The sequence below is a fragment of the Oncorhynchus kisutch genome, linkage group LG29 (genome assembly GCF_002021735.2).
Source record: "Oncorhynchus kisutch isolate 150728-3 linkage group LG29, Okis_V2, whole genome shotgun sequence".
NCBI classification, from domain to species: Eukaryota; Metazoa; Chordata; class Actinopteri; order Salmoniformes; family Salmonidae; genus Oncorhynchus; species Oncorhynchus kisutch.
In genome coordinates, this window is record NC_034202.2 from 17525476 (window position 1) to 17551337 (window position 25862).

The following is a 25862-nucleotide window of genomic DNA, read 5'->3' on the forward strand; positions in this document are numbered from 1 at the left end:
CCCAGCCAACCCAGAAGCCAGCCCCACCAATGTGTCAGAGGAAACACTGTACACCTGGCGACCGTGTCAGCATGCACTCCACCCGGCCCACCACAGGAGTCACTAGTGCACGATGAGACAAGGATATCCCTGCTGGCCAAACCCTCCCTAACCCAAACAACACTGGGCCAATTGTGCACCGCCCCATGGGCCTCCTGGCTGCGGCCGGCTGCGACAGAGCCTGGACTCAAACCCAGAATCTCTAGTGGCACAGCTAGCACTGCAATGCAGAACCTTAGACCACTGCCCCACTCGGGAGAGCCATTACTTAATTATTTGTACTGGTGGCGATTCTGATCCACCCCTTTAATTCATACATTGTTGTGACCCTGGCCAGAGAGTATGGAAGTTCAATATGTAGCTAGATGTAGAAGGATAATGTTAACTAGCTAACATTGCCTATGAATGGAAGTTAGGCTAGTGAGCAAGCATGTTAGCCAGGTAGCCTAGGACAAGATAAAAAAATATTAGTGTGTACTGTATGACAGAGTGACAGACCGTTTCGTCAACATGAAAGAGAAGAGGGTGGCATTTCCACCCGCATTATAAGTAGGGTGAGTCAATGTGTTTTTCTAATAGCACGAACACGCATGCGCACACACACAGAAATCAGAACCATGGACAGCCACATCATATTTAACTAACGTTGATTGGACTAAATTGTTTTTGGTATCTTTTAGACTAAACAGTGGTGATTTAGACTAAGCAGAGGTGATTTGATGATGTTGAAATGTTGAAGTTGAAATGGTGCTGGAATAGTGGAGGCAGCTCATGTTTTCTTTGGAACTTGTGGTAACTCTCTGTGGTTCTAAATCAATAGTTGTTAAGTGGTCTGAAAATGTCTGAAACATTAACTTGCTTGACCATGCTGTAGGTCATGTAACTGTCTATTACATGCAATATGCGTCATGGACTTCACCGGACAGAGGTTGCTATCCCGTTTTGTGAAAAAACCAAACGTGTGGTTGAATTGATTCTGCCACGGTGTATTCTTATTGTCTCGGCCTTTAGGCCTATATATCACAGTCGCAAAGCATATGAACTAACAGATTATAGAGCACCAATGCAATTTTCACAACACATAGGTTGTAATATGGCTTTTTCGTGTGAAACAAATAATTCAGTTTTTCCTATCCTCTATTGGTTTATTCATTGGTGTCTCTAGGAAAATTAATGACAATGCTCTACAGTCAATCCCATTCTGTGTCTAGGCCCTTTGTCCTCTCATATTACTGTAGGGAAGCCAAGTAAACTGGATGTCGTCAGCAGACCCATATTATGAAAGAGGTGATAACAGCCCTCTTCACTCTAACCAGGCCATGCAGACAGCCCTAGAAATCACTTGTAATAGGTGTGTGTGTGTGTGTGTGTGTGTGTGTGTGTGTGTGTGTGTGTGTGTGTGTGTGTGTGTGTGTGTGTGTGTGTGTGTGTGTGTGTGTGTGTGTGTGTGTGTGTGTGTGTGTGTGTGTGTGTGTGTGTGCGTAAGCATGTACAGATATTGGCACTTGCAGCTGCCTGTCTCATTGTCTCACTTTCCATTATCTCTCTCGACTCCCTCTTTATCTCCACCTTCCCAACAGGTGGATGTTACTGTATATCTGAAAGATCACATTAAAGTAAAAATAGATTGTATTTTCAAATCTGATCTAATTTTCATGGTTTACAGCAATCAGGCTGTGGAATCAGCATTGGTTTGAGGAAGGGCAATCAGATTAATGTACTTAACCCTCCTCAATATCCAGGCTGCATCACATCCGGTCGTGATTGGGGGTCCCATAGAGTGGCGCACAATTGGCCCAGCATCGCCCGGGTTTGGCCGGGGTAGTCATTGTAAATAATGACGTCATTGTAAATAAGAATTTGTTCTTAACTCACTTGCCTAGTTAAAAAAAAAATATATAATAATAATAATAATAATAAAGAATACATTTTAAAAATTAAAAAGATATATGCCCTCCAGTTTATTACCAGTGTGTCCATGTTACTGTAACGATCTTCGTTTTCATCGGATGAGGAGTAGGAAGGATCGGACCAAAACGCAGCGTGGTAAGTGTCCATGATCATTTATTAACACCGAACACGAACATAAAAAATAACAGCGTGAATGTAAGAAATGAAAAATCGAAACAGCCCTGAAAGGTGAAAACACAAAACAGGAAACAACTACCCACAAACACCAGGTGGGAAAAGGATACCTAAGTATGCTTCTCAATCAGAGACAACGATAGACAGCTGCATCTGATTGGGAACCATACCAGGCCAAACGCATAGAAAAGAAAACATAGAAAAACAACATAGAATGCCCACCACAACTCACGCCCCGACCAAACCAAAATAGAGACATAAAAATGGAACTAAGGTCAGGGCGTGACAGTTACGACGCTTATAAATTGCTCTGTAGAATACTGGTCCTATATGTGCTGGTCCACTGCGGCAGCCTTCGTGGTGTTTTTACACACCATCTCTCCTTGCAGCTCTTTACAATGCTGCTCCCTAACCATGAAGTCCAATAAGAAGCATGGCTTGTTTTATTCTACTGTTCAGCCAGTCTTATAGGTCTGACCTCTGTTCTTCTGCAGTGAAAAAGTGTGTGTGTGTGTAAGTCATTTTGGGTGTTGTTTTGAAACTATGGTGTAAAGCCTCATTTGCATATTTCCCATGGTGCCTTTTCTTTTCGAGTGAATTATAGAGCTACCACCCATGACTGTATTTGTTAGTGACATAGACATGGTTGTTAAATTCTTTCCTTTAAAATGCTTGTGGCTTTCACCTAATGAGTATCTAGGTGAATAGTGTCATTTAAATATATATATATAACAATATATGATAATACATTACATATATCATAAGGCCTTCCCACTGGGGACACACTGGTTAAATCAACATTGATTCTGTGTCATTTCAATGAAATTATGTTGATCCAACTGGAAATAAACGTCCTCTCACTGTCAAATGCTTTTATTTTCAGCAAACTTAACATGTGTAAATAGTTGATTGACCATAACAAGATTCAACAACTGAGACACAAACTGAACAAGTTCCACAGACATGCGACTAACAGAAATGGAATAATGTGTCCTTGCACAAAGGGAGGTCAAAATCAAAAGTAACAGTCAGTATCTGGTGTGGCCACTAGCTGCATTTAGTACTGCAGTGCACATCCTCCTCGTGGACTGCACCAGATTTGCCAGTTCTTGCTGTGAGATGTTACCCCACTCTTCCACCAAGGCACCTGCAAGTCCCGGGACATTTCTTGGGGGAATGGCCCTAGCCCTCACCCTCCAATCCAACAGGTCCCAGACATGCTCAACGGGATTGAGATCCGGGCTCTTCGCTGGCCATGGCAGAACACTGATATTCCTGTCTTGCAGGAAATCACGCACAGAACAAGCAGTATGGCTGGTGGCATTGTCATGCTGGAGGGTCATGTCAGGATGAGCCTACAGGAAGGTTACCACATACGGAAGGTAACGCACAGCGGTGAGATTGCCTGCAATGACAACAAGCTCAGTCCGATGATGCTGTGACGCACTGCCCCAGACCATGACGGACCCTCCACCTCCAAATCGATCCCGCTCCAGAGTACAGGCCTCGGTGTAATGCTCATTCCTTCGACGATAAACGCAAATCCAACCATCACCCCTGGTGAGACAAAACCGCGACTTGTCAGTGAAGAGCACTTTTTGCCAGTCCTGTCTGGTCCAGCGACGGTGAGTTTGTGCCCATAGCCGACGTTGTTGCCGGTGATGTCTGCTGAGGACCTGCCTTACAACAGGCCTACAAGCCCTCAGTCCTATTTCTCTCAGCCTATTCTGGACAGTCTGAGCACTGATGGAGAGATTGTGCATTCCTGGTGTAACTCGGGCAGTTGTTGTTGCCATCCTGTACCTGTCCCGCAGGTGTGATGTTCAGATATACCGATCCTGTGCAGGTGTTGATACACGTGGTCTGCCACTGTGAGGACGATCAGCTGTCCGTCCTGTCTCCCTGTAGCGCTGTCTTAGATATCTCACAGTACGGACATTGCAATTTATTGCTCTGGCCACATCTGCAGTACTCATGCCTCCTTGCAGTATGCCTAAGACACGTTCAGAGTCAGTTTTTCAGAGTCAGTAGAAAGGCCTCTTTAGTGTTTAAATGATAACTGATAACTGTGACCTTAATTGCCTACCGTCTGTAAGCTGTTAGTGTCTTAACGACCGTTCCACAGGTGCATGTTCACTAAATGTTTATGGTTCATTGATCAAGCATGTGAAACAGTGTTTAAACACTTTATAATGAATATCTGTGAAGTTATTTGTATTTGTATTAATTATCTTTGAAAGGCAGGGTCCTGAAAAAGGGACGTTTCTTTTTTTGCTGAGTTTAGACGTGGAATTGACGTCTGTGCCCAGTGGGTTAGTTTGATGGCCTAGTTTCATCCTAACACAATAATGTTAGGAAACCCCTGGTTTACAGGCACATCAGGCCTGCAAGTCACATAATGCTGGCTTGCAAAGTGATGTGTAATTACTATTGGAATCCAGACAGAGTTAGGATATCCAACAGTTGGAATTGTTATTCACCTGCAACCTGCATTCAGAAAGACTATCAAGGGTTAGGAAACTTTAAAAATATATATATATATTTTAAGACTTCCTTAATGATTTAAAAAAAAAATATATATATATATATATATATATATATATATATATATATATATATATATATATCACCTTTATTTAACCAGGTAGGCTAGTTGAGAACAAGTTCTCATTTGCAACTGCAACCTGGCCAAGATAAAGCATAGCAGTGTGAACAGACAACAACACAGAGTTACACATGGAGTAAAGAATTAACAAGTCAATAACACAGTAGAAAAAAAAAGATGTTTTATTTTTTTTAACCTGGAATAACCACTTCAATAACGGTTGCAATATATCTAGCTAACTGATTGGATTAGTTTAGAAAACTGTATGTTACTTATCATTTGTAGCGTAAGATTAATTAATAAATGTACATGCAAAAACACAGATATTAAAAACAATCCTTGAAAAATCAACCTGCAGTAGAGCATGCTGGGAAATATGATAACGATAACGATAACGTTTTGATGGGACTGTTTTACTCTCCACAGTCTAAAACAATAACTCTGGTTATTAACACCAACACTGGGGGTGTATTTCACACCACTGAGTGTTCATTTCACTCTTACCGAGTGAATTTCACTTCACTCCTGAATCAACAGAAATGTTACACTGAAAAATCAACACTGACCAATTTGCTGTGTATGGATGATGAGCAGCAGGTAGCCTAGTAGTTAGAGCATTGGGCCAGTATCCAAAAGTTAGCTGGTTTGAATCCCTGAGCCTACAATATTTTTAAAAAATAACCTTAATTTACTAGAGTAAAACTACTGGGATTACCAGTAAAACAACACATTTCACTGCATGTAGCATTAAAAACAGTGATCCTAATCTTAAAAAGAGACCACCCAGCCCCCAGAGCTCCTCTACCCCTCCAGGGAGAGCTGTCTATGGGACTGAACAGGGACATCCCCTGAGGCTCCACACACCAGGAGGCAGACAGCCAACTAAGGACAGAATCAATTCAGCCCTTTTCTCATTCCCACTGCCACATCCCAGGAGACTGGCCAGATTTAAGGTATTGAAAACATTAAGAATTTCATTCCAAAATGCTATATATACACATTTTCAGAAATGTTGGTAGCTTTTTTGTATAAAGAACTTATGAAAGAGATTGGTGTGTTTTTCCCTGATCTAACCATGCCATGCGGTTGTTAAATGACAGACATGTATTTCTTTCAAACCTATCACTAGGTGGTTTCGCAAAATCCCCGATTGTAATACATCTCAAATCTATTATTTCAAAATCTGAGGACAGCAATATTTTATACACACAAAGGTTACTCTAAATATTAATTTCTGATGAAAAAAACACAAATATGGAAAAATTGGTGGATTAAACAGTAGCTTTCTACTATAGGAAAATAAAAATGTTGTGCTGGGAATATGGGTCAGATGTTGAGACCTGGTTGTCCAAACCGTTTTTGCTGTAGTACTGGTGCAACTATGACGCTAACGAATCTGCACTGGCTTGATTCTTTAGGAAGCTTGGAAACAAAAGGTACAGATGTCTTATCATTACAACAACTGACTGTCTGGGAGATTGTTTTCATAGTCGCACAGTGCTCCCAGAATAAAACTCCTGGTCACACAGCAAAATATTTAGTCACATATGCAGTTGGTCGCAATTTAGAGCCCTGCAGACACCCTCTTCCCAACTGCAGGCTTTGACAAGCAGCCATTCTGAGTACAGAGACTCCCTCTCAGTCTCAGCATTAGGTTTATAGAACATGACTGCGGTTCAAAACCATGGTGGGACACACCTGCAACAATTATAAAGCTATTTCTAGCTCCATTCACAATCCCCACAATACAGCCCTTGAAATGTTGATATTCTTCTCTGTCTCAATTTCGAATATTACACATTTAGTAGAGTGCAGTCACTACCAATGTCTAACAAATTACTTCTTCCCTCTCTATCTCTATCTTGATTATAATACTTCCCATTTATCTTATAAGCACATCTAACCAGTCCTCCTTATTCCATATTTAACTTGGTCATCCGCCTTCCACGAAAAAGAGCTTGACATTTATGTTATCCATGCCTATTCTTAGCCTTGTTCATGATGACTCACATTGAGATCATATATTTTCATTCGAAAATTATGTCCAGAAGATAATTGAGAGAAAGTCGATATGATTGCTACTACATTACGGGCAATTTAAATAGTGGATATAATGGACATGATGGATACTGACAACTGAAGACAGACTTAAATAAGATGTAAATAGTTTTTACAGAATGCATCGCTTCCCCCTGAAAGAAAACGTGTGTGACGCGCATGTGCTGAAAATGTAGTATAGCCTATTATTCTTATTCATGAATGTGGAATATGAGAATTTCTCACCTCCGAAAAGCACGACCGCTGCGAGCCCCAGTGTGCAGAGAAGAGTCATCTTTCCTTCCGATGAATCAGAAAGTTCCAGACGCACAGAAAGGGGGAAAAGCGAGACAGCTCCGGTCACTAGCGACGTTCCCGAGGGAAGGTGCCAAAAGTTTGCACAAAACTTTTCTCTCCTCTCTTTCAAATACTAACAGGATAAACGTTTTCCATTCATTAAACAATTGATGTATCTACTCAGTACAATTGCTGGAAGCTGGCGAAAGTCCGACAGTCAACAGCCATCGCTGAAACGACAGGTACCCAAACAGTGCGACATGTCTTGCTCGAATGGTGCCGAGGAGGGAAATGAGCAACTCCTGGGGAATAACGGTCAGTCCCAGTATCCACCCCTGATGCAACAAAATATAATTTATCCTAAATGAATCTGTTTATTGTTTGTTCCCTGCAACACGTTGCATTGGCTAAATGATTTAAGAGTTTAATTGGCCCGGTTTAGTGTTACCTTGTGTATGTTTTATTGACCGTTGATTACAGGTGTGTCCGTTGCGCAGATTATGATTCCTACATCACTGGTTGTGCCTCCCGACGCTGGTCTTTGACATAACACGCTGCAGTTATTTTTTGTATTGCAAAAACAACTCATGAAAACGATCTAATATTTAGCATTCATCAAATATAATGTTCATTTTTGTAAAATGCCCTTCAATCGTTTTCTGCTGGTCCATTTTTAGTTGTGCGTCGTAGCCTACAGTCTTTTACGCATAGGGTACGTCGAGTGTCTTTCCAAAACAATACATGTAATTTCTCTATAAGAATTCTTTATCTACGTTTTCAACACGGTATGTGGACAGATCTTCAGCGGTAAAATACTCTCTACCTGAGTAGGCTAAGATTTTATGTGTCCAGCTAATTTGTAATTCATTAATTTCGCCCTCAGGGGTTAATCACTACGACAGTTATGCTATCATAAGATAACGCCATGCTTTTAATAGTCCTACTTTTCGTCTGTTAAATAAGTGAATATTGTTGAATTCATCTCGTGTTCCTCTCACCACTCTGCAACGATGGCAGTTAGTGATTCATGATCTGCCGGCTCCGCAGAGAAACCAAATGAGATAGAACGCTCACACCGGATTGGCAAATTCTGAGTACGAGGTGTGACGTGCACGCAAATTGACCATATGTAGCCTAATTTCCAACATACTTTAATTATTGTATTAATATGAATTAAGCATGTTGTAGGGTCGTAATTAACTAAGGCACTGAATAGGGGAGGGGAAAGCACGTGTTAAATATGAGATTGACACCCAGAAATGATCACTTTGCAATGGTTCCCTTTACCTCAACTCTCTGGTCATTTTGAGTTTGAATCGCCATTACAATCCCTCTATTTTTTATCCTACATTGTTAAAATGCCTTTCTCTCATCAGTTCAACACAGAGCAGCTATGATATATGCGACATAAATCCTTACAGTTGCGTATAACCTGTTGTGTCGGTCTCAGTACGGGACCTTCAGAAGATTCAACAGTGCCCCCTATAGGATAAAGGCTCATTGTACAAGCACTGACAACCACTGTGAGCTGTCTATTCTTCACTTTGGGTGTTTTCACATATAGTCCTCTTTACAATAACCTGTTTTAGTACTCTTTAAAGTGAACTCTGGTGTAAAAAAAAAACTAAGATAAAGAACTAAGTTATCTTTGTATACACAGCCCTCACATTTGAATGAGGACTCAACTCTTTTGCCAGTTCCCTTCATCTATTTTGTGCTCCGAGTTCTCTTTGAATTCACATTGCTATGTTTAGAAAGGAACCAAGATATTTTTCCAACATTCGTTCAATGCACTCTGGGTTTTTACAAAGTGCAGGACAAGCCATTCCATCAGATTGTGTAATCAGACAGCTAGATATACCTACTTACATTTCGAGGCTAATAGATTGCATATAGTTAAAATACATAATAATTAGAATCAGAAGATAATATTAACAAATAAATATTATTTTTCACAGAATAAATAGCAGTAGAATACTGCAGATTAAATAATACTATAATGGCAAAGGTGCATAAAGATGGAGGAATTCAGATACTGTATGACATCTTTGTTTGAACACGATCCACAGACCTTTCAAACTAGGGTGCGCGACATGGTTAAATGGGCCTATAAATCAGCACAATCTACTTTTTCATTTTTTTCAAATTGTCACCGTCCTGGAGCTAAAATTGGGATCTCCGCTGAGCTAACAGGCAATTGCTGGCCATCACAGGAGGAATGACATGTGTGAATTTGGAGGGGAAAGTGTTCTTTCCTCTGCTCTCCTTCCCATCTCCTATCACTTCCATCTGCCCAGGAGTATTTGCATAAGTAGACTTGAGGAAATGTTTTTTAAAAACCTGGTCTTTCATTCATTGTTCGCGGAAACAACTGAGTGGTGATGTTGTTTGGTGTCCTCTTTCATAGAGCATTGAGAGATGCACTTTGTCCATTACTTTAATGGTAGCAGGGCTGCTAAACATTGCCTCACAAGAACCCTTGATCTAAAAAGCATGAATGGATTTGGAGTGGAAGGTTGATCGCTGTGAGATCACCTCCCAAAGTAGGATGAAGGGAACAAATCCGCACACAGAGACAGACAAACATAATTACCCATCATAAGTCCTAATCCTCATCATGTCTTAATTGACATACCCTGCTCAGTGCACACTTCTGGTATGTCACTCTGACAAACTTCATGCAGGGTAAGTGACTGAATGAAGAGGACAGCCATCTTGATTCTGTGGACTGAACTTTATTGTCTGTCTGACTCAGAGGCTTGACTGACTGTAGCATCGGAGTGGCTCTTTGAGTATCTGGGACGTGGGGAGCAAGTACATCTCCTGACAGCACTTGGGTGTGTTTAGCAGCCCTTCTGCTACCCGCTGGTTCACAGAGGCTGTGTTCATCCAGAAATTAAATCAATAAAGTATTGATGAGCTGCATAAGACAGGTGCTGCTGTATTGGTCTGATTCCACCTGAGAGACTGTTATCCCAATCTGTATCAATTACTATATGGATGGGGGGAATGGAGGGTATGCAGCAACTTGACAAGTATGCTGATGTCTTCGGATGTCTGGACAGGAAGACGTTTGATGTGAAAACTTCAGAGGCTTAAGGTCCTCATGTCATCTTACCACTGTACTTTCAATGTGGGTTAGAGCTCAATAGGCTAAGCTAGGCTAAGCTAGGGGTTAGCCTAAAGTTAGCCTATTGAGCTAAACGCCTAGGTATTACCTCAGGGAGCTAACACGAGTATTCACGTATAAGGCAAGGTTACTCGTCTTGCAAGCATAGTAAAAAAAATGATCAAATACACAGAGAGAGAGAGAGAGAAACACACACACACACAGAAATTCCCTTTCATACCAGGGCACTCTGCAGCCCGTGTGTCTGTACTCTGGCCTCTGTCTGCTAATGTCAGGTCCAGTAATTAACATTTATCAGTCTCTGACCAAGACCTTTCCCGACGAGTGGAGAGTGACGTCTAACCCGCCGTACTCTTTTCCCTTCCGCTCTACCGCTCTCTCGCTCCCTCAGTCATTATAATGGCAGGCGGTCAGAGAGAGAGAGCTCAGATCAAGTCTAAACTGTCATCTGCAGTCATTACCTACTGTAAGACAGATAACCCTGAGTAAAGGATCAATTTGGCTGCTGGCGTTATAGCATGGTTCATAAGCAAGGGGCGTAAACAAGGTGGGTGTAAACCAGGTAGGCCAGGGGGTATCCTCCCTCCTCATCAATGTGATTTCATACCAGCATCTGGGTCTGGAAAATGCTGAGTGGTGAGACCATGTTGGCAATGGGTAAATAGGTTGAATTTAATTTGTGGATGGACATCATATTAAGTCATTGATGTAACACCTTGAGACTCCCATACCAGCTCCTAATGAAGTGGATTAGCTTTGGCAGAGGGAAGCAGAGATCAAAGAACATTGATAGGCTACCTGTGGAGTGGACAACTGCTGTGGGTTAAAGAGCAGTACTGATGGATAGAAATGCCACCAGAGGCTGAAAGAAGCAAACGCTGATATTACTGTCATGACAGTGATCCTACATTATGAATATGAATCGCTGGCTCCAGTAAGAGATTCTTTCATTTTGTTCCTTGCCAAAAAGCTATTTACTGGGAGCTAAGAAAGGAACAGTATCTTGATGCCCAGACAGGCAGACAGCTTTTTAAAAAGGTAGTGTAACGAGTGTGCTGAGAGCCGGGAAGCAAGTTCCGGGAGTGAGTGTTTTAATAAATAAATGAAACAATAAACACGTCCCACAAACAACACATCGACATGAAAACAGAGTCAATAACACCTGAGGAAAGAACCAAGGGGAGTGACAGATATAGGGAAGATAATCAAGTAAGTGATGGAGTCCAGGTGAGTGTCATGAGGCGCTGGTGCGCGAGACAATGGTGACAGGTGTGCTGGATAATCAGCAGCCTGATGACCTAGAGGCCGGAGAGAGAGTATACATGACAGGTAGATTATATCTCAATTGTAGGCGCGATCAAAGGTAAGCGGCAACTCTGGGGAGGAAACATTCATTAGTTTGTTATTTTGACATTAATACCCAGAGACGCACCGTTACCATGGCACAGAATAATCGTCTGAATGCAATCAGGAAGTATGGTGATAATTGCCACTTGTTGTTTTGGCCCCGTCACCATCATCCCCAGGCGTTTGCTCGCTCGCTTTGATAGACACGTACAGCACTAACTTAATTGAGGCCAGCAGGACTCAAAGCAATGGAATATGTTTATTTTATTAGCCTCCATGTAAAAATAACTAACCCTGGTTGCGTAAGCTAATTCATTTGTCGACCCTGCATTCAGAGTTGAATGTATGTCTGGCCTCTGGCTTTGTCTCTCGACATGAGAGAAAGTGGGGCCATTAACGACACTTATAAAGATGCGTTTTCAGTGTAGAGAAAATACTCAACACCTATCATTTAAGCCTCAATATTAGCGTTGATAAATCATGTGTCTAGTCTTGTTCCATACAGCCTAAGACATTGCCAGACAGACAGCGTCAATTAAACATGGAAGATAAATCATTGTCAAGAAGTCAAACTCAGAGTCAAAAATGAAAGCTCTGCCATTAAGTACTTTTATGACATTTGTATTTGTATTTATTATGGATCCCTATTAGCTACTGCCAAGACAGCAGCTATTCTTCCTGGGGTCCAGCAAAATTAAGGCAGTTTATACAATTTTAAAAACATTACAATACATTCACTGATTTCACAACACACTGTGTGCCCTCATTCCCCTGCTCCATCACTACCACATATATCAAGTACAAAATCCATGTGTACGTGTGTGTATAGTGTGTATGTTATTGTGTGTATGCATGTGTCTGTGCTTATGTTTGTGTTGCTTCACAGTCTCCTTTGTTCCATAATGTTTATTAATTTAATCTGTTTTTTAAATCCAATTTCACTACTTGCATCAGTTACTTGATGTGGAATATAGTTCCATGTAGTCATGGCTCTATGTAGTACTGTGTGCCTCCCATAGTCTGTTATGACTATGGAAGGCGCACAGTACTACATAGAGTACTACATAGATCACATCATAATCTTGACGTGATTGGCCTGACTGAAACATGGCTTAAGCCTGATGAATTTACTGTGTTAAATGAGGCCTCACCTCCTAGTTACACCAGTGACCATATCCCCCATGCATCCCGCAAAGGAGGAGGTGTTGCTAACATTTATGATAGCAATTTCTTTTTTTAAGATGTTTTTGTCTTTTGAGCTTCTAGTCATGAAATCTATGCAGCCTACTCAATCGCTTTTTATAGCTACTGTTTGCAGGCCTCCTGGGCCATATACAGCATTCCTCACTGAGTTACCAGAATTCCTATCAGACCTGATTGTCATGGCAGATGATATTCTAATTTTTGGTGACTTTAAAATTCACATGGATAACCCACTCCAAAAGGCTTTCGGAGCCATCATCGACTCAGTGGGTTTTGTCCAACATGTCTCCGGACCAACTCACTGCCACAGTCATACTCTGGACCTAGTTTTGTCCCGTGGAATAATTGTTGTGGATCTTAATGTTTTTCCTCATAATCCTGGACTATCGGTCCACCATTTTATTACGTTTGCAATCACAACAAAAAATCTGCTCAGACCCCAACCAAGGATCATCAAAAGTCGTGCCATAAATTCTCGGACAACCCAAAGATTCCTAGATGTCCTTCCAGACTCCCTCCGCCTACCCAAGGACGTCAGAGGACAAAAATCAGTTAACCACCTAACTGAAGAAATCAATTTAACCTTGCGCAATACCCGATATTCAGTCACACCCCTATAAACTAAAAAGATTTGTCATAAGAAACTAGCTACCTGGTATACAGAAAATACCCAAGCTTTGAAGCAAGCTTCCAGAAAATTGGAACGGAAATGGCGCCACACCAAACTGGAAGTCTTTCGACTAGCTTGGAAAGACAGTACCGTGCCGTATCGAAGAGCCCTGACTGCTGCTCGATCATCCTATTTTTCCAACTTAATTGAGGAAAAAAAGAACAATCCAAAATGTATTTTTGATACTGTCGCAAAGCTAACTAAAAAGCAGCATTCCCCAAGAGAGCATGGCTTTCACTTCTGCAGTGATAAATTCATGAACTTCTTTGAGGAAAAGATCATGACCATTAGAAAGCAAATTACGGTCTCCTCTTTAAATCTGCGTATTCCTCCAAAGCTCAGTTGTCCTGAGTCTGCACAAGACCTAGGATCAAGGGAGACACTCAAGTTTTTTAGTACTATATCTCTTAATCATTGCCTCTAAACCTTCAAGCTGCATAAACAAACTGCAAATTAACTTTTACATTATTGGGGTAATTGTGTGAATATTAAACATTGTACATAATATCGTCTTGATTTAAACTAGGGAATCTGGAGTATTCCAACTAAACTACTGAAAGAGCTGCTTCCTGTGCTTGGCCCTCCTATCTTGAACATAATGAACAGCTCTCTATCCACTGGATGTGTACCAAACTCACTAAAAGTGGCAGTAATAAAGCCTCTCTTGAAAAAGCCAAACCTTGACGCAGAAAATATTTTTTAAATTATCAGCCTATATCGAATCTCCCATTCCTCTCAGACAAAATTGAAAAAGTTGTTTTGCAGCAACTCACTGCCTTCCTGAAGACAAACAATGTATACAAAACGCTTCAGTCTGGGTTTAGACCCCACTTGTGAAGGTGGTAAATTACCTTTCAATGGCGTCAGACCGAGGCTCTCCATCTGTCCTCGTGCTCCTAGACCTTAGTGCTGCTTTTGATACCATCGATCACCACATTCTATTGGAGAAATTGGAAACCCAAATTGGTCTACACGGACAAGTTCTGGCTTGGGTTAGATCTTATCTGTAGGAAAGATACCAGTTTGTGGATAGTTTGTCCTCTGACAAATCAACTGTAAACTTTGGTGTTCCTCAAGGTTCCGTTTTAGGACCACTATTGTTTTCACTATATATTTTACCTCTTGGGGATGTCATTCGAAAACATAATGTTAACTTTCACTGCTATGCAGATGACACACAGCTGTACATTTCGATGAAACATGGTGAAACCACAAAATTGCCCTTCTTGGAAGCCTGTGTTTCAGACATAAGGAAGTGGATGGCTGCAAACTTTCTACTTTTAAACTCGGACAAAACAGAGATGCTTGTACTAGGTCCCAAGAAACAAAGAGTTCTTCTGTTGAATCTGACAATTAATCTTGATGGTTGTACAGTCGTCTCAAAGGAAGTGAAGGATCTCGGCGTTACTCTGGAACCTGATCTCTCTTTTGACGAACATATCAAGACTGTTTCAAGGACAGCTTTTTTTTCCATCGACGTAACATTGCAAAAATCAGAAACCTTCTGTCAAAACATGATGCAGAAAAATTTATCCATGCTTTTGTCACTTCTAGGTTAGACTACTGCAATGCTCTACTTTCCGGCTACCCAGATAAAGCACTAAATACACTTCAGTTTAGTGCTAAATACGGCTGCTAGAATCCTGACTCGAATTTGTTTTTAAATCATATTAATCCAATGCTAGCCTCCCTACACTGGCTTCCTGCAGGGCTGATTTCAAGGTTTTACTGCTAACCTACAAAGCATTACATAGGCTTGCTCCTACCTATCTTTCTGATTTGGTCCTGCCGTACATACCTACACGTACGCTACAGTCACAAGAAGCAGGCCTCCTAATTGTCCCTAGAATTTCTAAGCAAACAGCTGGAGGCAGGGCTTTCTCCAATAGAGCTACATTTTTATGGAATGGTCTGCCTACCCATGTGAGAGACGCAGACTCGGTCTCAACCTTTAAGTCTTTTACTGGAGACTCATCTCTTCAGTGGGTAGGCTAGGGTCAGTTTGTTATATCTGGAGTACTTCTCCTGTCTTATCCGGTGTCCTGTCTGAATTTAAGTATGCTCTCTCTAATTCTCTCTTTCTCTCTTTCTTTCTCTCTCTCGGAGGACCTGAGCCCTAGGACCATGCCTCAGGACTACCTGGCATGATGACTCCTTGCTGTCCCCAGTCCACCTGGCCGTGCTGCTGCTCCAGTTTCAACTGTTCTGCCTTATTATTATTATTGGACCATGCTGGTCATTTATGAACATTTGAACATCTTGGCCATGTTCTGTTATAATCTCCACCCAGCACAGCCAGAAGAGGACTGGCCACCCCACATAGCCTGGTTCTTCTCACGACGAGACAGCCTACAGGGAGGAGGTGAGGGCAGGAAAACAACCTCTCACTCAACGTCAACAAAACAAAGGAGATTATTGTGGACTTCAGGAAACAGCAGAGGGAGCACCCCCCTATCCACATCGAAGGGACAGCAGTGGAGAAGGTGGACAGTTTTAAGTTCCTTGACATACACATCACAGACAAACTGAAATGGTCCACCCACACAGACAGTGTGGTGAAGAAGGCGCACCAGGACCTCTTCAACCTTAGGAGGCTGAAGAAATTTGACTTGTCACCCAAAACCCTGACAAACTTTTACAGATGCGCAATCGAGAGCATCCTGTTGGACTGTATCACAGCCTGGTACGGCAACTGCACCGACGTCAACCGCAAGGCTCTCCAGAGGGTAGTGAGGTCTGCACAACGCATCGCCATTGGGCAAACTACCTGCCCTCCATGACACCTACAGCACCCGATGTCACAGGAAGGCCAAAAAGATCATCAAGCACAACAACCACCCGAGCAACTGCCTGTTCACACCGCTACCTTCCAGAAAGCGCGGTAAGTACAGGTGCATCAAAGCTGGGACTAAGAGATTTAAAAACAGATTCTATCTCAAGGCCATCAGACTACTGAACAGCAATCACTAACTCAGAGAGGCTGCCGCTTACATTGAGACCAAATCACTGGACACTAATAAATGGATCACTAGTCACTTTAAACAATGCCACTTGAAATAATTCCACTTTAATAATGTTTACATATGTTATATTACTCATATCACATGTATATTCTGTTTTTATACCATCTACTGCACCTTGCCTATGCCACTCGGCCATCGCTCATCCATATACTTATATGTACATATTCTCATTCACCTCTTTAGATTTGTGTGTATTAGGTATTTGTTGTGGAATTGTTCGATTACTTGTTAGATAATACTGCACTGTCGGAACTAGAAGCACAAGCATTCCGCTACACTCGCATTAACATCTGCTAACCATGTGTATGTGACCAATAAAATGTGATTTAATTTAATAGCCCTGAGACATTTTGAAACATTTCCTGTATGGCTGTATTGGCTAAAACAACCACAATAGCGCTCTTTTTCTCTTTAAAAGGTGCATAGAGGTGCTGGGACTGCCAATGGTCCAGAGAGCTCTTTTTCATTCACAAGGGGATTAGCTGGTATATGGGTGTAGAGCTTTGTTCGATCACCTCTACTCAGACACACATTGGTGTTGGTGAGGGTCTCTCTCTCTGGTCCTCAACCCGCCATCAGACTGCTGCAGCATTCACTGGACCTGTAGACCCCTGGAGGTCAGAGCCCCTGGGCACATGCCCTGCATGTCCGGTCAGCATTTAGCCATGATTACTAAAAGTTAAATAACTGGCTAGACTAACGTACCAAACACAAAATTGTTAGCTGACATGGGTAATTGAGTCAGTGACTGACAAAACAAGAGAAAATCTGCTGATCCACAACCAAATTTCAAAATTACAGCATATGTATTCTATTCTAACTCTCAGCAGTAAATTGAGACGCCGACTGAGTTCCACCCCCCCCCCCCCCCCCACCCCCCCAAAAAAACTGCCCTGCACTCGAGTCATTGCATCAACCAAAGGCAGCACAAGGCTCAAACCCACAGGGAATTGTAATAACCTGGACAAACTGAGGCCGAGTCCATAGACCCTACAGGTTCCGAAAAGGCTCACACCGAGACCTGGGGAGTCTGGAATGCCAGAACTCACACAAGGAACCGCAAGCCCAAAACAACAGGGCACCTGCTGTGACTTGATAATGCGCATTCGCGTGCCACCTCATCAATGAACCATGGCAGCCCACGGCTCAATCCAACAGGGGTACTTTGGTATCCCGGATAAATCTGCAACCTGCACACTGCCTAACACACACTCTCTGACCCAGCTATAAGAACCCTACGAGCCTCAATGGGAGCAGTTAAATTTGAGTGAGAAAACTTCGCAAAGTCTTGCGGGGAACCCCAAATCGCTGCAGCACAGATATCACCAATCGTCATGCCCCTGAACAATTCCTATGAAGCCATCACACACCAAGTGTAGTGAGCACGTTCACCGCTAGGCAAACCATGTCTTTTACTGTTTTATGCTAGGGAGCCTCTACAATCCAATGAGAAAGACCGTGTTTAGAAAGCACCCTACTCAATGCTGCATTAGCGAAACAGACAAAAAGCTTGTCACAAATGCGGATATTCTTGATCCAATTAATATAAATGCGTAAAGCTAGCACCAGACCCAGGCCATGCAACCTCTGTTGTTCACTGGAAGCAAACGTAAGAACTATGTCGGCCCTGCCGAACCGGTCCCATGTCTGGACCACCACCGAGGGGTGCAGTCTCCACTCCGTAGAGATAGGACCCCCTCTGGAAAGATGATCCTCACCCACGTTGAGAGTTCTAGGAAGATACATTGCCCTGAGTGACAGGAAATGCACACTGCTCCATATGAGCAGATAACGGGCCAGGTTTAGGAGAGAGAGAGACTGCAAGGGAGATGGAGAGGATTTATAGCACATGAAAATCAGTGGGAAGCACATTCTGCATTAGAAGTGTGAGCATTTTGAACTTGCAACCTTAAGGTGCAAAAATATGCAAGTCTAGGGGACTCAACGTTCCATCGCTCAAGAAATACCAGCTGTACCAACCGCTCTGTACTTCTGACATGGTGACCACCCGAATAGCCTGCTTTTGAAGGAGAGAGGAAATCTTCTCTCTCAAGACAGGCATTAGGACCTCAGGACCATTGACGTAATGTCGCTACGAAAAGGAAGGGGATGCATACCGTACCACCTCGTCACGTCACTTGTGCATGCCACTGGACGGAGCACGCTACCAGACTCCTATACATTATACCCTAAAGGGGCAGAGCTCCACCCTGAGGGTGGGAATAATTCGGCCCACACCTGGTTTAGGTCCTTGGCAACCAGTAACTTGCCCCCATTGACCAAGCCCTTGGGAGCACTGCTGCCACAGCAAATGCTTGGGGAGGAGGGCCCCGAACCAAACAACATTCTTGGCGAAACTGGCTAATCCACCTGTCCCTCTCAGGAATCTCCAGAACCGTCGCTGTTTATTCAGAACCACCGGGCTAGGATTAGCCCCATTGTTAGCCTCTGGAGCTAAGTAACTCGGCACTCATCAGCAAAATCTTCAAAAAGGTGTAAGCAACGTTTCACCGCTGCAGGGACAAGAGGTAAAAACCTTCCCCCAAAGCTGGAGGAACAATGCTGAAGGGGGAAAAACTCAATCAAAAGCGCATTCACCACCAATGGTTCACTCTCCTCCGCCGAATCCAAAGCAGGACCTTCAGGCTGTCCTGATGTCATCTGATTGACACTCTAAACCCCCTCCAGAGCCAATCAGGGAGAGCATATCATCCCCGGAAACCAGACTCTGAACACTGGCAGAGAAATCGGCTGGGATGACACCCCTATCAACTACAATCACCATCTTTGTCACAAATTCAGCCCGACTCCCAGTGGAGTTGAAACCAGACGCAGACAATGGTCACACAAACTGGTCAGAGCCAAAGTGTCCTGAGCGTGTTTCGACCCCAGGCAACAGGACAGGACTCGTGAGTACCTTGAATTTTCATCTTATAACCACATGCCCTACGGCTCGGTCGGAGGTTCAAACTTACTCTTACCACTGGCCAGCTTCAAACAAGGAAGCCCTGGCTACACAAGCTGAGCAGAAAGTATTTGGTTTTTAGCCAACACAAAAACCAATACCAAGATCCAAAACACGCAACATCTTGGGGGATATGTACTCTCTCCCCACTAACAGACACCTAATTTGGAGCAAATCTAGTAGCCTCGTTTGCTAGAAAGGTTTGTAATTTGCGTGACAGGTTATTCCTTCAGGTGAGCTGAAGAGCAAAAAAAATAGGAAATGGATGCGAGCCCCGATATTATAGCCAGGAAGGTGGGACTTCAGAGGACAGGCTTGGCATCCATTACGTTTGCTTCAGGTGAATAAGATAGTAGAATGTTATACCGAGCGGCCGACTGAAAGGGAAGCACTATTTTCAAAAAAAGAAGGAAGGGAGAGCATAGTTCACCTAACATGTTATTCCCTTTGAAAAATAAACAAAAACTCACACAATACACACTTATCAACCATGTATTTTTATGGGGTCAGTTTGCTCCCTTTAAGTTTGATCTCACACCAATGGAGACATCAAACCAATATGGTCAGACCTTTTAACAGAGGCCCAGAGTGCAGCCGTGAGTCTAGCTGAAGTGTTTATCCACCAGTGGTTGTATCTGTCAGCGTGACATATGAAGGCGGTTAACCCCGTTAGCTAGAGAGGAGGGGGAGGAGATGGGTACACAGGAGAGGTGTCGAACTGCAGGCCCAGCATGTTTATAATGAGAAGGGAACACCACACTGCAGCAGTGCATAAAGAAAGGGAGTCCATCGTACATTAAGCTCTGAATGTTTTACTGTGGGTAATAAAGACCCTTGCTGGCTAATCAAGATCACAGAGAAAAGACCATCCCTCAAGCAGTGACCACGACCAGTAAGGAGTTTTTTTCCTCTAAAGCAGATTATATTTTTTCCTTTTGAGGGTGATTATCACATCCGTTGTCTGAAATTGTGCCTCTCATAGTTTAAATATGAGTGTAATTGAGTATTGAAGGTAGGCTTGCTTGACCTGCTAAAATGTGATACTGTCCATCTGCCCTTAATGTAGTAGGGGTAGTGCTCAGATAGTTAGGGGGTAGGGGGATAGGTATTAGTATTGAATGTCCATATTTGGAGTATCAAAACAGGTTATATTATTTTACATACACTTTGATCCCATCAAAGTCATATAGCTTTTGCATTACCATGTCATTACAAATATTTCCATTACAGTCTATCTATAATACCAGCCTGTCTCTGAGAAGTTTATTGTGATGCTCATCTGAATTCCAGCATGGCCTATAACACTGGAGGTTGTGCTGTGTTTACAGAGACCACTTCCCTCAGACGATGAACTCATCGTTCACTTGTTTACATGCACCCACAGCCTTGCCATCACCATGGCAAATTAGTGGGGCTATTGACACCAGTGCGTGTGGATGAGTGTATCTTATGATTAATTTGGCTCTGAATGACAAGTGGAGGCCCTTAGAGAGCAGAACGAAAGAGTCCTTTACAATGGAGCAAATATGGCCATAATCAGGTCTTTTCATCTCTGCTCCAATCCTGCTGATCGTTACAGCCAAACATTACTCAAGACAATCTCGGGGGATAATCTAAGTGATGTTCAATCAAACAGTGTGTGTTTCTATGTTATAAAAAGGGTTTCCTGGCATTTCCTGGTGACTGCCCACTGAGAGGGGTCCTGTGAGACAGACAGTTCCACTGACAGTATTTTTTCCACTGACTCTGCTGTACCACACAGTATTTTTACCAAAATTAATTTCTGAAACTAATTTCAGTGATAATAATAATAACTTTATCTGTGATAAATGAAGTATCTTGTGATAAATTGCAGACCACACTACTTGCCTAGAGAGTTTTCAGCTATACTTTTCGTGACTGTTTATTTACCACCACAGACGGATGCTGGCACTAAGACCGCACTCAGTCAGCTGTATAAGGTAATAAGCAAGCAGGAAACCACTCACCCAGAAGCGGCGCTCCTAGTGGCTGGAGACTTTAATGCAGGGAAACTTTAATCAGTTCTACCTAATTTCCATCAACATGTTAAATGTGCAACCAGAGGGGGGAAAAAATCAAGATCACCTGTACTCCAGACACAGAGACGCGTACAAAGCTCTCCCTCCCACCCCATTTGGTAAATCTGACCACAATTCTATGATCCTGATTCCTGCTTACAAGAAAAAAATATTAAGCAGGAAGCACCAGTGACTCGGTCTATAAAAAAGTGGTCAGATGAAGCAGATGCTGAACTACAGGACTGTTTTGCTATCACATACTGGAACATGTTCCTGGATTGTTTCAATGGCATTGAGGAGTACACCACATCAATCACTGGCTTTATCAATAAGTGTATCGAGGACGTCGTCCCCACAGTGACTGTAAATACATACCCCAACCAGAAGCCATGGATTACAGGCAACGTTCACACTGAGCTAAAGGGTAGAGCTGCCGCTTTCAAGGTGCGGGACTCTAACACGGAAGCTTGTATGAAATCCTGCTATGCACTCCGATGAACCATCAAGCAGGCAAAGTGTCAATACAGAGCTAAGATTGAATCGTACAACATTGGCTCTGACGCTCGTCTTATGTGGCAGGGCTTGTAAACTATTACAGACTACAAAGGGAAGCACAGCCACAAGCTGCCCAGTGACACAAGCCTACCAGATGAGCTAAATTACTTTTATGCTCACTTCGAGGCAAGCAACACTGAGGCATGCATGAGAGCATCGGCTGTTCCGGACGACTGTGTGATCACGCTCTCCGTAGCTGACGTGAGTAAGACCTTTACACAGGTCAACATTCACAAGGATGCTGGGCCAGACGGATTACCAGGACGTGTGCTCAGGGCATGTGCTGACCAAATGGCAGGTGTCTTCACTGACATTTTCAACATGTCCCTGATTGAGTCTGTAATACATGTTTCAAGCAGACCACCATAGTCCCTGTGCCCAAGAACACAAAGGTAACCTGCCTAAATGACTACAGACCCGTAGCACTCACATCTGTAGCGATAGGGTAGTGCGTACGGCCCAGTACATCACTGGGGCTAAGCTGCCTGCCATCCTGGACCTCTACACCAGGCGGTGTCAGAGGAAGGCCCAAAATATTGTCAAAGACCCCAGCCATAGACTGTTCTCTCTACTACCGCATGGCAAGCGGTACCGGAGTGCCAAGTCTAGGACAAAAAGGCTTCTCAACAGTTTTTACCCCCAAGCCATAAGACTCCTGAACAGCTAATCAAATGGCTACCCGGACTATTTGCATTGTGTACCCCCCCAACCCCTCTTTTATGCTGCTGCTACTCTCTGTTTATCATTTATGCATAGTCACTTTAACAATAAATTAATGTACATACTACCTCAATTGGCCCGACCAACCAGTGCCCCCACACATTGGCTAGCCGGGCTATCTGCATTGTGTCCCACCACTGACCACCCGCCAACCCCTCTTTTACGCTACTGTTACTCTCTGTTTATCATATATGCATAGTCACTTTAACCATATCTACACGTACATACTACCTCAATCAGCCCGACTAACCAGTGCCTGTATGTAGAATCGCTATTGTATATAGCCTCGATGCTGTTATTTTTCACTGTTGTTTTTATTTCTTTACCTATTGTTCACCTAATACCTTTTTTGCACTGTTGGTTAGAGCCTGTAAGTAAGCATTTCACTGTAAGGTCTACACCTGTTTTATTCGGCGCACGTGACAAATAAACTTTGATTTGATTTGTATAGCGCTTTTCAATATAAGTAACAAAGTGCTTCACATCATTAAAAAAATTACAAGTACTAACAAAGGAACAAATAAAATAAAAATTATAAAATAACTAGTGAATTAAAATCATACATTGACATAATACATTAAAAGCATCTTCAGAAAAGTGTGTCTTCATCAGGGTTTTAAAAAGAAGCACTGAATCTGCAAGTGTAATCTCCTCTGGCAGACCATTCCAAAGTCTAGGGCCCCTTGTGACAAATGGTTTCCTTTAGTTTTCAACCTAGACTTTGGACTGGTCAACAGTGTCTGTATAACTTTCTACTGATCAGTGACTGAAATAAAACTGCTTAACTTTGGCTATATTTCTTAGATTATAAAAGCAGGACTTGGACAACCTTTTTTACATGCAGCTTGGGGGTTAAAGAATACATAAAAGTTTCTGGCGGTAAGCTTTACATTGGCGGACAAATGACCAAGGTTTTTTACAGTCTGGGTCATAGAAAGGTGGGGGACAAATAAAACAACCTCTGATTTCTTATCATTGAGCTGGAAATAATGGTCAGACATTCAACATTTGATATCAGCAAAACACTTGTGAAGGGTAGCTTAGCTAGCTTGGTCACTGGGTCTGATTGGTAAATAAAGCTGTGTGATCCACATAGCATTGAAACTGAATGTTATGATTATGGATGATGTCACCAAGGGGAAGCAGAGAATAGGATCAAGTATGTGTTATTTATGTAACTTTCCAATGAGCTGAATATGGGACCTGGAGCGAGGGGTGGGGTCTGGGAGGTGGGGGGATGCAATAAACACTGCTTTGTGCAGGACTTGAACAAAAGAAATTGGAGGAAAATTCTCCCGAAATTCCATCAACACATCTTCTGTGTCACACGTGAAGAAAGGACGCTTGACCATTGTTATTCTCCCTTCTGGGACAGCTATAAGGCCCTTACCCGACCCATCCCTCTTCGGCAAATCTGATCACGCCTCCATTCTGCTCCTCCCCACCTACAGTGCCTTGCGAAAGTATTCGGCCCCCGCGACCTTTTGCCACATTTCAGGCTTCAAACATAAAGATATAAAACTGTATTTTTTTGTGAAGAATCAACAACAAGTGGGACACAATCATAAAGTGGAACGCCATTTATTGGATATTTCAAACTTTTTTAACAAATCAAAAACTGAAAAATTGGGCGTGCAAAATTATTCAGCCCCTTTACTTTCAGTGCAGCAAACTCTCTCCAGAAGTTCAGTGAGGATCTCTGAATGATCCAATGTTGACCTAAATGACTAATGATGATAAATACAATCCACCTGTGTGTAATCAAGTCTCCGAATAAATGCACCTGCACTGTGATAGTCTCAGAGGTCCGTTAAAAGCGCAGAGAGCATCATGAAGAACAAGGAACACACCAGGCAGGTCCGAGATACTGTTGTGAAGAAGTTTAAAGCCGGATTTGGATACAAAAAGATTTCCCAAGCGTTAAACATCCCAAGGAGCACTGTGCAAGCGATAATATTGAAATGGAAGGAGTATCAGACCACTGCAAATCTACCAAGACCTGGCCGTCCCTCTAAACTTTCAGCTCATACAAGGAGAAGACTGATCAGAGATGCAGCCAAGAGGCCCATGATCACTCTGGATGAACTGCAGAGATCTACAGCTGAGGTGGGAGACTCTGTACATAGGACAACAATCAGTCGTATATTGCACAATCTGGCCTTTATGGAAGAGTGGCAAGAAGAAAGCCATTTCTTAAAGATATCCATAAAAAGTGTTGTTTAAAGTTTGCCACAAGCCACCTGGGAGACACACCAAACATGTGGAAGAAGGTGCTCTGGTCAGATGAAACCAAAATGGAACTTTTTGGCAACAATGCAAAACGTTATGTTTGGCGTAAAAGCAACACAGCTCATCACCCTGAACACACCATCCCCACTGTCAAACATGGTGGTGGCAGCATCATGGTTTGGGCCTGCTTTTCTTCAGCAGGGACAGTAAAATTGATGGGAAGATGGATGGAGCCAAATACAGGACCATTCTGGAAGAAAACCTGATGGAGTCTGCAAAAGACCTGAGACTGGGACGGAGATTTGTCTTCCAACAAGACAATGATCCAAAACATAAAGCAAAATCTACAATGGAATGGTTCAAAAATAAACATATCCAGGTGTTAGAATGGCCAAGTCAAAGTCCAGACCTGAATCCAATCGAGAATCTGTGGAAAGAACTGAAAACTGCTGTTCACAAATGCTCTCCATCCAACCTCACTGAGCTCGAGCTGTTTTGCAAGGAGGAATGGGAAAAAATTTCAGTCTCTCGATGTGCAAAACTGATAGAGACATACCCCAAGCGACTTACAGCTGTAATCGCAGCAAAAGGTGGCGCTACAAAGTATTAACTTAAGGGGGCTGAATAATTTTGCACGCCCAATTTTTCAGTTTTTGATTTGTTTAAAAAGTTTGAAATATCCAATAAATGTCGTTCCACTTCATGATTGTGTCCCACTTGTTGTTGATTCTTCACAAAAAAATACAGTTTTATATCTTTATGTTTGAAGCCTGAAATGTGGCAAAAGGTCGCAAAGTTCAAGGGGGCCGAATACTTTCGCAAGGCACTGTATAGGCTGAAATGAATATTGAATCTCTCCCTATCCCAGTCTGTTGTCCCCACTTGATTCAAGATGTCCACCATTGTTCCTGTACCTAA

The 25862-nt window shown here is 42.7% G+C and overlaps 1 protein-coding gene and 1 pseudogene across 1 annotated transcript in view; one reads left to right on the top strand and one right to left on the bottom strand.

The window, feature by feature from the left end:
- Window positions 1–8048, bottom strand: part of LOC116358229 (transmembrane protein 132C-like) — a 116237-nt gene extending 108189 nt beyond the window's left edge. Inside the window, exon 1 of the mRNA XM_031808747.1 lies at window positions 7013–8048. Within this exon, the coding sequence (XP_031664607.1) occupies window positions 7013–7061 (49 nt within the window). The 5' untranslated portion in view covers window positions 7062–8048. The remainder of the gene's footprint in view (window positions 1–7012) is intronic.
- A 3062-nt stretch (window positions 8049–11110) lies between these two features.
- Window positions 11111–25862, top strand: part of LOC109873580 (uncharacterized) — a 35890-nt pseudogene continuing 21138 nt past the window's right edge.